At 42.0% G+C, this 15,088-nt stretch overlaps 1 protein-coding gene across 1 annotated transcript; it reads left to right on the forward strand.

Annotated features, from left to right (window-relative positions):
* The first annotated feature begins 122 nt into the window (after nt 1-122).
* Nucleotides 123-14,888, forward strand: LOC106564035 (uncharacterized). Its single transcript, XM_014130005.3, has 3 exons — nt 123-271; nt 12,244-12,458; nt 12,861-14,888. The coding sequence occupies exons 2-3, from the start codon at nt 12,260-12,262 to the stop codon at nt 14,831-14,833; spliced, it is 2,172 nt and encodes a 723-aa protein (XP_013985480.3). The 5' UTR covers nt 123-271; nt 12,244-12,259; the 3' UTR covers nt 14,834-14,888.
* The last annotated feature ends 200 nt before the right edge of the window (nt 14,889-15,088 follow it).

Raw genomic sequence — 15,088 nt, forward strand, 5'->3', positions numbered from 1 at the left:
TCTACTCCAATCTAGTAGGTGGCGGTAATGTAACATGTATTGGATGCCAACCCCGTTACACCATATCGAAGAAAACGTATTTCCGCCAGAGGCCAGCAACACATGCACAACGACTACGCTGATACGACGCTCACGAACATTTTTTGCAGCATCTCATAATCGAGACCAAACTCACTCGGGAAGTGGATGAATTTCCGCTTGCTCAACTAGACCTCACCATTTCATCAAGTTCTTCTCGGCTAAACAATTAGCTACAGGAAATCAGTTCAAGGTAACCTATTGCTAATTTCAAAAATGTTAAACTTGAGCTTGTAGGACGGTCTGTGAACTAACGCATTCCACGATTAAACGGCAAGTGGTTGCCGCGGCCTGGCTTTGTTGTTATCCCAGCTAGCTAACTACCTAGCTGTTAGCCACTCGTTAGTTAGCTAGCTACACATCTCCCGTCCAACCCGTTTGTCGATAGCTAACTAACAAACTAACTTCATTTCGGGGTAACGGTTGAAGTGACTTTTACTTCATAGTTAGCGAGCTGTCGTCTAATTGTGAGTAAACTGACTGTTGCGAGGAATTCGCTAACCGCCAGCTCATTGTTTAGCCACAGATAGCTTAACGAAATATGTTTTTATAACTACAGTAACGTTAATCTGTCTAGCTAACGTTACTGTAGGTGGCTACATTGGCTGGACTAACCGTTGCTAAACTATCTGGCTACCGGTTATGAAAACAGCGAATCCCTAACCCTTTTCCCATAACGTTTTCAAGCAAATTTAAGAAGGAATGTCTACATAATTTGTAACAATTTTCGTGTTTCTATCAAAATAATGGCGCTGTGAAGCAGGCATACAAGCGTTTCGCTACACCCAAAATAACATCTGCTATATGTATGTGACCAACTTGACTTGAACAATAATTAAATACTTCCGGGTCACGGATTTTTTTGGGAAGCTTTCAGAATAAGAGTCTCGTTATGTATACTTATGCAGTAAGGCCAGAGGAGGTGTGGTATATGGCAAGTATACCACAGCTAAAGGCTGTTCTTATGCGCAGCGCGGAGTGCCTGGATATAGTGGTGGGGAGTCGACTCCAAATGAATCTATTCCTTGTCGACTCCCATTTCTGGGTGTCAAGCGTCGATTCCTAAGGAAACTATTTGCCGTAGTCTACTTCGAAAACACAAACTCACAGCAAAGAAAGAGCGAGGGGGAGAGAAAGAGATGGGAGGAACCACAGCCAGAACCATGCATCGGTAATCCAAAAAATGTAGTCAATCGCAAATCAATTTTTTATTGCTCACATACACATGGTTAGCAGATGTTAATGCCAGTGTAGCGAAATGCTTGTGCTTCTTGTTCCGACCGTGCAGTACTGTATTTGCAATTTCTTGGCATGCAATGTCTCGCACAAGTTCACTAAAGTAGGGGCTATCGATGAGTAGACTGAGCTCTTCTACACACAGCAGACCGAAGACCAAAAACACACTAGCGTTTTTCATAGTGAAGAGAAAGAGGAGCCAGCGAGTTAGAAAGAGGATCGGGGCAGACAGAACCGTGCGCATAGGCTATTTCTTGGTTATCTGTCTAGCAATGCATCGTAAATTCACCAAAAGTCTATATTAGGCTGTCAATGACTATGGTTAAGCTATTCTTCATGGTGCCAGTGTTTTGACGTTGAACATTGCCAAATGCATCAGTTTAATTAGCCGTAAATATGCAATAAAGAAGTATTGCCTATAGCTTATTTAATGAAACCCTGGCTGTCTGTTGATGTCCTAGGTCAGGGCTCTCAACCCTGTTCCTGGAGAGCTACCTTTCTGTAGGTTTTTTGCTCCAACCCCAATTGTAACTATCCTGATCCAGCTTATCAAGCAGATAATTATTGGATCACATGCGCTACATTAGGGTTGAAGCGAAAACCTACAGGAGGGTAGCTCGACACGAACAGGGTTGGAGAGCCCTGTCCTAGGCGATAGATCTCAAAGCAGCATCCCCCGCTAAAGTTCACTTGTCATCCATAAACCCAGTCAAGTGCAAATATGGTTCAGCAACTGGAGTCAGCAGGATTGGGGGCGTTGTTATTAGGAAGGACGTCGACCATGGAATCAGCTACAATAATGAATAGGATCACATTTCATCAATTGTAAATATTATGGGGAGACCTATACATTTGGGAGCCAAGCACGAGTTATCAGTGTAGCCTGTTATCGTCTAGACGTGACATTGAATTATCTTCACGCCTGCAATAAGGCTTCCGTCATAACTCCAATGTTAAAAATAAAAAATATATATTAGAATTGCAGGGGTAGTTTGGAAAGACTAATCCTATGTGAATAGTCCTCTGGAATAACGCACATGCTGGGATACTAATTAGAAAACGCTCATCTCTAGTAATACCTGTCAGAATAGAGCTGTAACATGGAAAATAGTCTTATCAGCGTAGAGTGCTTTAACTAAGCAAGTTGGTTAAGAACAAATTCTTATTTACAATGACGGCCTATCAAAAGGCCGCCTGCGGCGACGGGGGCTGGGATTATATTCATCCCATGGGATCCGTCTAGGCACGGCAGATATATCAGTGAAATATTCTAGTCCTACACATCACCTAGGCTTTTTATAGGCTGCGTTGATGAGCAAATGGCGGTATGATGCTCATGTCAGTCCTCTAGAACGCAAATGTAGTCTTCCTAGTAGGACTGCAGTAAGGAGGTGGTGTGTGCGTATCCATTTCAGTGTGTTTTGGGAGTCGAGTCAGAGTCGACTCCAACCACAGGGAGTCAGAGTCGACTCCAACTCCTGAAGTTGTGCACAACTACCTGGACACAGCCCTTAGCCGTGGTTTATTGGTCATGGGCTCCTGCGTGGTGCCGCGGTCTAAGGCACTGCATCTCAGTGCTAGACGCGTCACTAAAGACACCCTGGTTTAGAATCCAGCTGTATCACAATCGTCCGTGTTTGGGTGTCCCATAGGGCGGCGCACAATTGGCCCAGCGTCATCCGGGTTTGGCCGGTGTAGGTTGTCATTGTAAATAAGAATTTGTTCTTAACTGACTTGCCTAGGTTAAAAAAACACCACAAACTCCCGAGGTGCCATATGCTATTATAAACTGGTTACCAAAGTAATTACCCCAGTAAAAATATTGGTCTTATCATACCTGCGGTGTACTTAAGGGATGATCAACGAGGGTTGTTTTCTATGGAAAATAATGAATGACGTGGAAGGTGTTTTCCATGACGCGCTAGTGGAGTAGAACTGATAAAACTGACCTATTTTCCAGAGAACGCATAGAGCCCTGCGTTGATTATCCCTTTTTATACCATGGCTATAATTTAACACATTTGCAGGTAGAAATGTTTTAACATCCACTAAAGTAGCTAGCAAGTTTACTAGATGGCTACAGTAGTTGCTGTGGTAACCAAACAGACTTGCTAGTTTAGCTAACCAAACCACCAGTCCTAGCTTGCTATTATGAAAATCGAATTCAACAATACCAATATTGTTTTCAATTTGACTTTTGCAGCTCAAACACAACTTGTAAAAATGAACTATAGAAATTTTATTCTGAGTTAATATTAAAGAGACGCCAATCAGTTTAAATCCACTTGTTTCATATTGGACATAAATATTGCACTGTACATAATCGATTGTGTGTTCATAAAACCAGGGTCCAGCCTACAAACTAAAGTCCATAGCATACAAAACGGAAGAGTTTGTCTATCACATTTTGCAATATTCATTTTGCAATATTCTGAGTACATAGCTCGGCCATCACGGCTAGCTATTTTGACACCCACCAAGTTTGGGGCTCACTAAACTCAGAATTACTATTAGAAAAATTGGATTACCTTTGCTGTTCTTCGTCAGAATGCACTCCCAGGACTTCTACTTCAACAACAAATGTTGTTTTGGTTCCAAATAATCCATAGTTGTATTCAAATAGCTCCGTTTTGTTCGTGCGTTCAGGTCACTTTCCGAAGGGTGACGTGCAAGCGCATTTCGTGACAAAAAAATTCAAAATATTCCATTACCGTACTTAGAAGCATGTCAAACGCTGTTTAAAATCAAATGTTATGCTATTTTTCTCGTAAAATAGAGATAATATTCCAACTGGGCAACGTTGTATTCATTCAAAGGCTGAAAGAAAAAAATGGAGTAGTCTCGTGACCGTGCATCTCAGTCTCACTGTCCCAAGGCTGACCACTTACAAATTCTGCTGCTGTCCTTTGCCCAGAGACAGCAGACACCCCATTCCACTTTCTGGCGGCTTTAGAGAGCCAATGGAAGCCTTAGAAAATGTCACGTTACAGCACAGATGCTGTATTTTCGATAGAGATGCAACAGAAGGACAACAAATTGTCAGACAGGGCACTTCCTGTATGGAATCTTCTCAGGTTTTGGCCTGCCATATGAGTTCTGTTATACTTACAGACACCATTCAAACAGTTTTAGAAACTTTAGAGTGTTTTCTATCCAAATCTACTAATTATATGCATATTCTCGTTTCTGGGCAGGAGTAGTAACCAGATTAAATCGGGTACGTTTTTTTATCCGGCCGTGAAAATACTGCCCCCTATCCCAAAGAAGTTAACAGTAAAACATAATCAAAACCTATTTCTTTCACTTGTGCTGTTTCGTTGTTACGTCTCAACCATGTATTTCATCATACATGTCAAGCAGTGAAGTTTCAGCTCTGTCTGTCCGTGGCTTCTCTTCCTCGGTGCGCACTGTCACTGTGTCCATTTCCATCTTGTCCAGCTGTGTCTAACATTTCACGTAAACCCTGTTTCTTGTCTGTATCGAAGTAGTAGCGGTCCTTATACCTAGCATCGAGCATGGTGGCGACACAGTAAAGAGGCTCAGAGAATGCCACCGAATCGCTTGTTCACAGCCTCTAGTAGAGTACTTTTCCATGTTAACCCGACAGTCTGTTGGCATTTTTGTTGAGCAGGCATGAGAACCAGCACATTTTTGAGCATGCAATACGGCTTTCCTCAGTACAAAATCCTTGTCGACCCACTTTGCTGTAAGACTCGGAATGCTCATCGCTGGTCCAAATGTCAGTCGTGAAGCAAATAGCAGTGATGCCCATAGCAAGTAGTTCATGGAAGTGTGTTTCAACAATACTCCGGTAGGGCAACATCTGAAAAATAGCGCCTACTTGGTAGTAGTGTACCGGTGCTTGAGCAGTCGGGGAAAGCCTAGATCATCCACGACAGAGAACGGTTGATTGTTAAGGGCAGTGAATTCCATTATCTGGCTGTTAATGGATTTAGTCTGAGTTGTCTCGCTGAAATGTTCTTACTCTTTTCAAATGACTGCTGGACTTGTTGACTGCTCCATCCACACAGCAGACATTGTGGGCTAGGTTAGGAATGCTGTGTTGCACGTGTAGCGCTATATTTGTTGTGGCGTCATTACGTCATCTACCTACGTTATATAGGTATGGACAGCTTTGACATCGGTTTTGCACATTGGCGTTAAACTAGACATCGGGCCGAGGCTGGCATTTTTAGCTAATATCGGCTGATTCCGATATGCCTACCTATTTTTATATCGTGCATCCCTAGTTTTGATAGCGTTTAGCGACTTCTCCCACTCAATTCTGCTGCAAATGCTGTCTGTGTGACAGTAACAGCAACGGCGCACACAAGCAGAGAAGCACAAGGGGAGAGTGTAAAAATGCTACATCGGGGACCAATAGCGATTCTCACTGAAATTGTTGGCAACACTGTGTGGAAGAAAGAGCGAAACAAACCGCATGTTGAATAGTGGCCTAAATAATAAAGCCTAAAGAACTAAGACTCAAAGGAAATAACTTCATAAAACAAAAATGTGACCCAACTGAAATTTAGGACTGTCTCCGACTAAAATAACAAATTAAAGTAAAAGTCTTGGTCGACCCAGAGTTGTCTGTTCTTTTAACTTTTCCATGTATAGACACATCCTATGTGTTTTAATCAAATCAACTATATTCATTTAGTTTGTCTGATGCTTTAAGCACACTGTTTTGATTAAATAGTTAAGACACACAAATTACTAGTGGGAGTCCAACCAGCAATAGATTTGATTGTGGCGGGCTGGGCTCAGACTTGCTGTACAGTGTTTTAAAAAAGAAAAAAAGACTGCAACTGACTCTGACTAGCAGCCGTTGTCTCTCCTCCCTGCTGCAGTGACCACCACAGAACATAGTGTTTATCGTGCTGTCCGTGTTGCTTAAGCTGCACCACCATTTTAGCCAATTCTGACTGAACGGTAATGTTACCAAATCCCTCATTTGTTTAGGAAAAACATTCCCTATTCCCTCAACCTTTGCTCTCTTTATGTGAGACATATGCATCGCATGCACGTGACCAATAGGGCCTGACCTATCGCATATCATAGTCACAAAAATAAATTGGTTTATAACAAACTCCAAAAACCATAACCGCAAAAAATGGATGCAGAGGATGTTTACTGGTTGCTCAGGAGGTAAAGGGGAAGTCAGATGTGTGGAATAAATGTGACTGGTTGTGGAAAATACTGGAGATCAAGGAAAAGAAGGTAAGGAGCAAGCATTGCGTGCATATTATGTCATGCCAAACAGGTGCTGTATAGGTTACAATACCATTTTTCTGACCGTTTGGAACAATGTTAACAACACAATACATTATAAGCGTACCAGAGTCCTGTAATGTTTTTTAGTTTTTTTTTGTCAAGCCTTTATTACAGCAAAGAAAAGTCACATTCATTTGTGAATGCAATTACCCGAAATGGAACGATTTATTTATTGTTCAAGCTAATTATTCAAGGTTCGCTTTATTTTATTTCAACAAACTAAAATGCTTGATTGCATTTCAAATCATGAATGACTTGTATGCTGGGTAGCCTTGTTTGAGTAGCCTCATTTCACTGCCAAAAATGTTGTTAAACCATCTAGTGTTCAGCGAAATAACAACACATTGTCAAATACAGGTAAATAATTAACATCCAATCACATTAACCTCTATGGGCTAGGTGGTGCACTCCATCAACAGCAGGTGCATTTCAAGAGCGGCAAATTTGAATCCAAATAAATGTCAAAATTCACATTTTTCAAACATACAACTATTTTACACCCTTTGAAAGATAAACATCTCCTTAATCTAACCACGTTTTACGATTTCAAAAAGGTTTTACGGCGAAAGCATAAATTTAGAGTATGTTAGGACAGTACATTTACAAGAGTTGTGTGTAATGTTTTGTCAATTCAAAGACAGGGTCACCAAAACCATAAAACCAGCTAAAATGATGCACTAACCTTTTACAATCTCCATCAGATGACACTCCTAGGACATTATGTTAGACAATGCATGCATTTTTAGTTCTATCAAGTTCATATTTATATCCAAAAACAGCGTTTTACTATGGCATTGATGTTGAGGAAATCGTTTCCCTCCAATAACCGGCAGTCAAGTCAGTACCACAAATTAAATAATTAAAATTAGAAAACATTGGTAAAATATTATATTGTCATTTAAAGAATTATAGATTTACATCTCTTGAACGCAATCAACTTGCCAGATTTAAAAATAACCTTACTGGGAAATCACACTTTGCAATAATCTGAGCACTGCGCCCAGAAAAATACGCGTTGCGATACAGACTAGACGTCATGTTGGGGAGATCTAAAATCGAAAATACTATGTAAATAATCCATTACCTTTGATTCTCTTCATCAGATGTCACTTCCAGGTATCACAGGTCCATAACGAATGTAGTTTTGTTCAAAAAAGCTCATCATTTATGTCCAAAAATCTCCGTCTTGTTAGCACATGATCTAAGCCAGCCGGACTTCTCGTCATGAACGAGGGGAAAAAATATATTTACGTTCGTTCAAACATGTCAAACGTTGTATAGCATAAATCATTAGGGCCTTTTTTAACCAGAACATGAATAATATTCAAGGTGGACGAATGCATTCTCTTTTATAACGTATTGGAACGAGGGTACCCAACATGAACTCGCGCGCCAGGTGTCTAATGGGCCATCATCGTTCCATGGCTCTTGTTCGGTCAGATCTCCCTCCAGAAGACTCAAAACACTTTGTAAAGGCTGGTGACATCTAGTGGAAGCAATAGGAAGTGCCAAAATATTCCTCAGCCCCTGTGTTTTTCAATGGCATAGGTTTAAAGGTAATACAACACATCAGGTATCCACTTCCTGTCAGAAAATGTCTCAGGGTTTTGCCTGCCAAATGAGTTCTGTTATACTCACAGACACCATTCAAACAGTTTTAGAAACTTTAGAGTGTTTTCTATCCATATATAATAAGTATATGCATATTCTAGTTACTGGGTAGGATTAGTAACCAGTTTAAATCGGGTACATTTTTTTTATCCAGCCGTGCAAATACTGCCCCCTAGCCCTAACAGGTTAACCGTTACACTCTAGCGGGAAACCTTCACTCTTGCGCAGATATATAAAAATGAAACATGACAACTTGAAAAATAAGCCACAGGAGTTTTTTTGTGAGAACAAAGACAATTTTTGAGTAGTAAGACATGTATAAAAGCAACAGATACCATTAATAAGAAGGGTCTAGAAGCGTCTTACATGGTGAGCTACCGAGTGGCTAGGACAGACAAGCCCCATACTATTGTAGAGACAATGCTGGGGGAAAAGGCCCCAAAAAACTATACAGACAATGCCTCCATCAAACAACACTGTTTCACGACGCATCAGTGACATGGCAGGAGATGTTTTGAAACAATTACTGCTTCGCATATAAGCCAGTGAATTATATGCGTTACAGCTGGATGAGTCAGCGGGCGTGGCACAGCTCCTGGTATATGTTTGTTACGTTTATGGGGCTCTTGGCAAATCGCGCTGTTAAGACACTGATGCCCTTTGCAACCACGTACCTATGTGAGAGTGGATTCTCGGCCCTCACTAGCATAAGAACTAAATACAGGCACAAACTGTGCGTGGAAAATGATTTAAGACTGAGACTCTCCAATACAACCCAACATTGCAGAGTTATGTGCATCATTTCAAGCACACCCTTCTCCTTAACGATTAAGGTTTTATATGTAAGATGGTTAAATAAAGAGCAAAATTATTGTTTATTATTTATGCCCTGGTCCTATAAGAGCTCTTTGTCACTTCCCACGAGCCGGGTTGTGACGACAACGGATTCATTCTTATGTTTAAAAAAAATGTATTGTGTGTGTGGCAGGCTTACAATGATGTCAAAAAACATTTTGAGAGTGCGCTGACCCTGGTGCTAGAGGGGGTACGCAGTTGGAGGATGAATGTTTGAAGGGGTACGGGACTATAAAAAGTTTGCGAACCACAATGGAATTGTCCACTCAGACAGGTGCGAATCAGACAGGAGTCTTGTACACCATGAGGTACCGTGCATTCCCAAATTATTCAGACCCCTCGACTTTTTCCACATTTTGTTACAGCCTCATTCTAAAATGGATCAAATACTTTTTGCCAATTTATTAAAAATAAAACAAATACCTTATTTACTTAACCTCTCTGGAATCGTTCGGGACGTGAGCTTCCCACCTCGCCAACAGCCAGTGAAATTGCAGGGCGCCAAATTCAAACAGAAATCTCACTATTAAAATTCCTCAAACATACAAGTATTATACACCATTTTAAAGAAACTTCTTGTTAATCCAGCCACAGTGTCTTATTTTCAAAAAGGCTTTACGGCGAAAGCACACCATGCGATTTATTTTAGGTCAGCGCCTAGCCACAGAAAACCATACAGCCATTTTCCAAAGAAGGAGAGGTGTCACAAAAGTCAGAAATAGCGTTACAATTAATCACTAACCTTTGATCTTCACCGGATGGCACTCCCAGGACTCCATGTTAGACAAATGTGTTTTGTTCGATAAAGTTCATCTTTATCTCCAAAAACCTAATTTGAAATTGCGGTGTTATGTTCAGAAATGCATTGTCTCAAACAAACATCCGATGAAATTGCAGAGAGCCACATCAAATAACAGAAATACTCATGAACATTGATGAAAGATACAAGTGTTATACATAGGATTAAAGATAAACCTCTTGTTAATCCAGCCGCTGTGTCCGATTTCAAAAAGGCTTTAGGGCGAAAGCACACCATGCGATTATGTTAGGAGAGGTGCAGTGGCGGTTCTAGACCATTTCAACTGGGGGGGGGGGGGGGGGCAAGCTGGGGCCAGTTGTACTGTTAGAGGGGCCAGTTACATTAGATGTTATTGTTGTCATATCGTTTTCTTCACTGCATTGCAGGCAAAAGACCATGTTCCTAATCATCATCGTTGCCACTGTCTAATAACGGATGTAAAAAAAAAGAACAATGGCAAAGATTTGCACATTTATTTTATACTCCACATTTAGGGGGGCCACAAAGGGGTCCAAAATTGTTGTCACAGGGGCACTGCCCCCCCCCCCCCCATAACCGCTATGGAGAGGTGTCAGAAATAGCGTTAAAATTAATCACTTACCTCTTCATCTGATGGCACTCCCAGGTCTCCATGTTAGACAATAAATGTTTGTTTTGTTCGACAAAGTAAATCTTTGTCAAAATACCTCCTTTTTGCTTGCGCGTTTAGTCCAGTAATCCAAATGCACAAAGCGCGGGCACAAAGTCCAGACGAAAAGTCTAAAAAGTTCCATTAAAGTTCGTAGAAACATGTCAAACGATGTATATAATCAATCTTTAGGATGTTTTTATCATAAATCTTCAATAATATTCCAACCAGACAATTCCGTTGTCATTAGAAAGGAAAGAGAATGAGCGTTGCGCTCATGCGCGAGACTAAACTGTCTTTCAGCTTGACCACTTGTTGAAACAGCTCTTATTCTCTCCCCTTTCACAATAGAAGCCTGAAACAACGTTCTAAAGACTGTTGACATCTACTGGAAGCCTTAGGAAGTGCAATCTGATCCCACAGACACAGGATACTGGACAGGCATTCACTTAAAAAACTACAAACTTTAGAATTCCCACTTCCTGGTTGGATTTTTCTCAGGTTTTCGCCTGCCATATGAGTTCTGTTATACACAGACATTATTTTAACAGTTTTGGAAACTTTAGAGTTTTCTATCCAAATCTACCAATTATATGCATATCCTAGCTTCTGGGCCTGAGTTGCAGGCAGTTTAGTTTGGGCACGCTTTTCATCCAAAATTACGAATGCTGCCCCCTATCCTAGTGAAATTAAGTATTCAGACCCTTTCCTATGAGACTAGAAATTGAGCTGAAGTGCATCCTGATTCCATTAATCATGCTTGATGTTTCTAAAACATGATTGGAGTCCACCTGTGGTAAATTCAATTGATTGGACGTGATTTGGAAAGACACACACCAGTCTTTATAAGCTCCCACAGTTGACAGTGCATGTCAGAGCAAAAACCAAGCCATGAGGTTAAAGGAATTGTCTGTAGAGCGCCGAGACAGGATTGTGTTGAGTCACAGATCTGGGGAAGGGTACCAAAACATTTCTGCAGCATTGAAGGACCCCAAGAACACAGTGGCCTCCATCATTCTTAAATGGAAGAAGATTGGAACCACCAAGACTCAACCTAGAGCTGGCCGCTCGGCCAAACTGAGCAATCATGGGAGAAGGGCCTTGGTCAGGGAGGTGACCAAGAACCCGATGGTCACTCTGACAGACCTCCAGAGTTCCTCTGTGGAGATGGTTGTCATTCCCTAAGGTTCTCCCATCTCTGCAGCACTCCACCAATCAAGTCTTTATGGTAGAGTGGCCAGATGGAAGCCACTCCTCAGTAAAAGGCACATGACAGTCCGCTTGGAGTTTGCCAAAAGGCACCTAAAGGACTCTGACCATACCAGATTGGCTGGTCTGATGAAACCAAAATTAAACTATTTGGCCTGAATGCCAAGCGTCATGTCGGGAGGAAACTAGCCACCGCTCATCACCTGGCCAGTACCATCCCTACGGGGAAGCGTGGTGACAGCATCATGCTGTGGGCATGTTTTTCAGTGGAATTATGTCAAAATAGTGGTGGCAACTTCCTCTGGAGTCCTTTTAACTTACATTTGCTCGGAAGAGGTGGTTTTATCTGTATCTAGTGTGCCTAAAGTCGGATTAAATCATTTTACAGTGCACTTGTCACCAATTCTTTTTTTGTTATGGAAAAAGTGTTCCTGTTGGACGGCATATGTGGTTAGCTAGCTTAGATACATTTTTGTCTTTTCCAGAGCTATACCACGATCTAGGTTTGAAAGTCTCACACTGAACTCTTTCGGTCTCCTCTTTTTGTTAGATCTACCCAGCCTACCATGTCTGAACCAGGTTCTGGTTGTGGTGTTCCAGCCCAGAGAAGCTCACAGCGGGGTCCAGAGTTGCTGTCAGTGAAGCTGGGTGACTGCAATCAAACAGTGGAACTCAATGTGATTGTCAAAGAGGAGGAAGAGGACAGAGAAATCAACGAGGGGGAGGAGGAAGAGCGAGAGGATGACAGGGACTCAGTTGACTCAGGTAAATTCAGGCTAACATCCTCTTTGGTTCAGAGAGTTGAACGACCCAAAATAGCTATTGATTTTCTGGTTCATTAAGAAATGTGAACTTAGATATGTTTTTGGTTAAGTCAATTAGACCATGCCAATCATATCTTTAAAAAAAAGTTATTTCTGAATATTTAGGCAAGTTAGCTGGCTAACTCATTGATTCTGGTTTGTAGTATACCCCTCAGTATGTGTAAGAGGTGAGGCGAGTGCCAAAACAAAAATGACTACATACCATTTTGACAATGTCATTATCTATGTGTAATGCAACAAGCCCATTGCAAAGTATTTACTTCAATACTCTGTTAATTCTAATGACTGAATCCTGCACTTTGTTTGTCTGTTTCTTACCCTATATCTGTTAATATTCTTACAGGAGAGCGCCCCAACCCAGACTCAGTCAACAAGCCCATTTCCACAGCATTAATACTACCTGGTTGTGGGAGTTACCCCTGTCCTCAATGTGGAAAGTGTTTCAGTTCCTCAATTAATCTAAAGAATCATCAAAGAGTACACACTGGAGAGAAACCTTTTGACTGCTCAGCATGTGGGAAGAGTTTCAGTGAGAAAGTAAACCTTAAGAGACACGAGAGAGTACATAGTGGAGAGAAGCCTTACCACTGCACCCAATGTGGGAAGAGCTTCAATCATTCAGGAAGCCTTAAGAAACATCAGCGGCTACATACATGGGAGAAACCTTACCATTGCTCTCTTTGTGGGAAGTGTTTCAGTCGAGCAGGAGACCTGAAAACTCATAAGAAATCACACAGTGGAAAGAAGCCTACCTGTACTTTCAATGTGATTGTCAAAGAGGAGGAGGAGGAGGAGGAGGATGATGAGAAGGAAATTGATAAGGAAAAGAGGGAAGAGGAGGAAAATAGTGTTGTAGTTGACCCACGTTCATCAAGACTACCTAGTCGTGGGAGTTATCCCTGCCCTCAATGTGGAAAGAGTTTCAGTTCCTCAGGTAATCTAAAGAACCACCAGTGTGTACACACTGGAGAGAAACCATTCTACAGTGCCACATGTGGGAAGAGTTTCAGTGTAAAAGTCAACCTCACAAGGCATGAGATAGTACATAGTGGAGAGAAGCCTTACCACTGCACCAAATGTGGGAAGAGCTTCAATCATTCTGGAAGCCTTACACATAAAAGAGTACATACAGGGGAGAAGCCTTACCATTGCTCTCTGTGTGGGGAGGGATTCACTCAGCTAAGAAGTCTTAAAAGTCATGAGAGAATTTCCATTGGAGGGAAGCCTGCCTGTACTTCCAATGTAATTGTCCAAGAGGATGAGGGAGAAAAGAAAGAAGTTGAGGATAAGGGGGACAAAAGTGGTGTAGTAGACAGTGCATGTCAGAGCAAAAAGCGAGGCGTGAGGTCGAAGGAATTGTCTGTAGAGCTCCGAGACAGGATTGTGTCGAGGCACAGATCTGGGGAAGGGTACCAAAAAATTTCTGCAGCATTGAAGGTCCCCAAGAACACAGTGGCCTCCATCATTCTTAAATGGAAGAAGTTTGGAACCACCAAGACTCTTCCTAGAGCTGGCCGCCCGACCAAACTGAGCAGAAGGGCCTTGGTCAGGGAGGTGACCAAGAACCCGATGGTCACTCTGACAAAGCTCCAGAGTTCCTCTGTGGAGATGGTTGTCCTTCTTGAAGGTTCTCCCATCTCTGCAGCACTCCACCAATCAGGCCTTTATGGTAGAGTGGCCAGACGGAAGCCACTCCTCAGTAAAAGGAACATGACAGCCCGCTTGGAGTTTGCCAAAAGGCACCTAAAGGACTCTCAGACCACGAGAAACAAGATTCTCTGGTCTGATGAAACCAAGATTGAACTCTTTGGCCTGAATGCCAAGCGTCACATCACCACCCCTATGGTGAAGCATGGTGGTGGCAGCATCATGCTGTGGGGATGTTTTTCAGCTGCAGGGACTGGGAGACTAGTCAGGATCGAGGGAGAGATGAACGGAGAAAAGTACAGAGAGATCCTTGATGAAAACCTGCTCCAGAGTGCTCAGGACCTTAGGCTGGGTCAAAGGTTCACCTTCCAACAGGACAACGACCCTAAGCACACAGCAAAGACAACCCAGGAGTGGCTTCGGAACAAGTCTCTGAATGTCCTTGAGTGGCCCAACCAGAGCCCGGACTTGAACCCGATCGAAAATCTCTGGAGAGACCTGAAAATAGCTGTGCAGCGACGCTCCCCATCCAACCTGGCAGAGCTTGAGAGGATCTGCAGAGAAGAATGGGAGAAATTCCCCAAATACAGGTGTGCCAAGCTTGTAGCTTCATACCCAAGAAGGCTGGAGGCTGTAATCGCTGCCAAAGGTGCTTCAACAAAGTACTGAGTAAAGGGTCTGAATACTTATGTAAATGTTTTTTAAATAAATTTGCTTAAATTTCTAAAAACCTTTTTTTGCTTTGTCATTATGGGATATTGTGTGTAGAGTGACAATGAAAAAAACCTATTTTATCCATTTTAGAATAAGACTGGAATGTAACAAAATGTGGAAAAAGTGAAGGGGTCGGAATACTTTCCGAATGGGCTGTATATGAAGCTGCCACTTCATTAAAGCCGTTAGATGCAGTTTATCATAGCGCAT

The sequence above is a fragment of the Salmo salar genome, chromosome 12, assembly GCF_965601325.2.
Source record: "Salmo salar chromosome 12, fSalSal1, whole genome shotgun sequence".
NCBI classification, from domain to species: Eukaryota; Metazoa; Chordata; class Actinopteri; order Salmoniformes; family Salmonidae; genus Salmo; species Salmo salar.

What these genes read in the sequence shown, in the direction of transcription:
- LOC106564035 (XM_014130005.3), top strand. Translation starts at nt 12,260, where the DNA reads ATGTCTGAACCAGGTTCTGGTTGTGGTGTTCCAGCCCAGAGAAGCTCA. An exon ending in CAGGGACTCAGTTGACTCAG is followed by an intron (nt 12,459 to 12,860) that starts GTAAATTCAGGC and finishes ATATTCTTACAG; the next exon opens with GAGAGCGCCCCAACCCAGAC.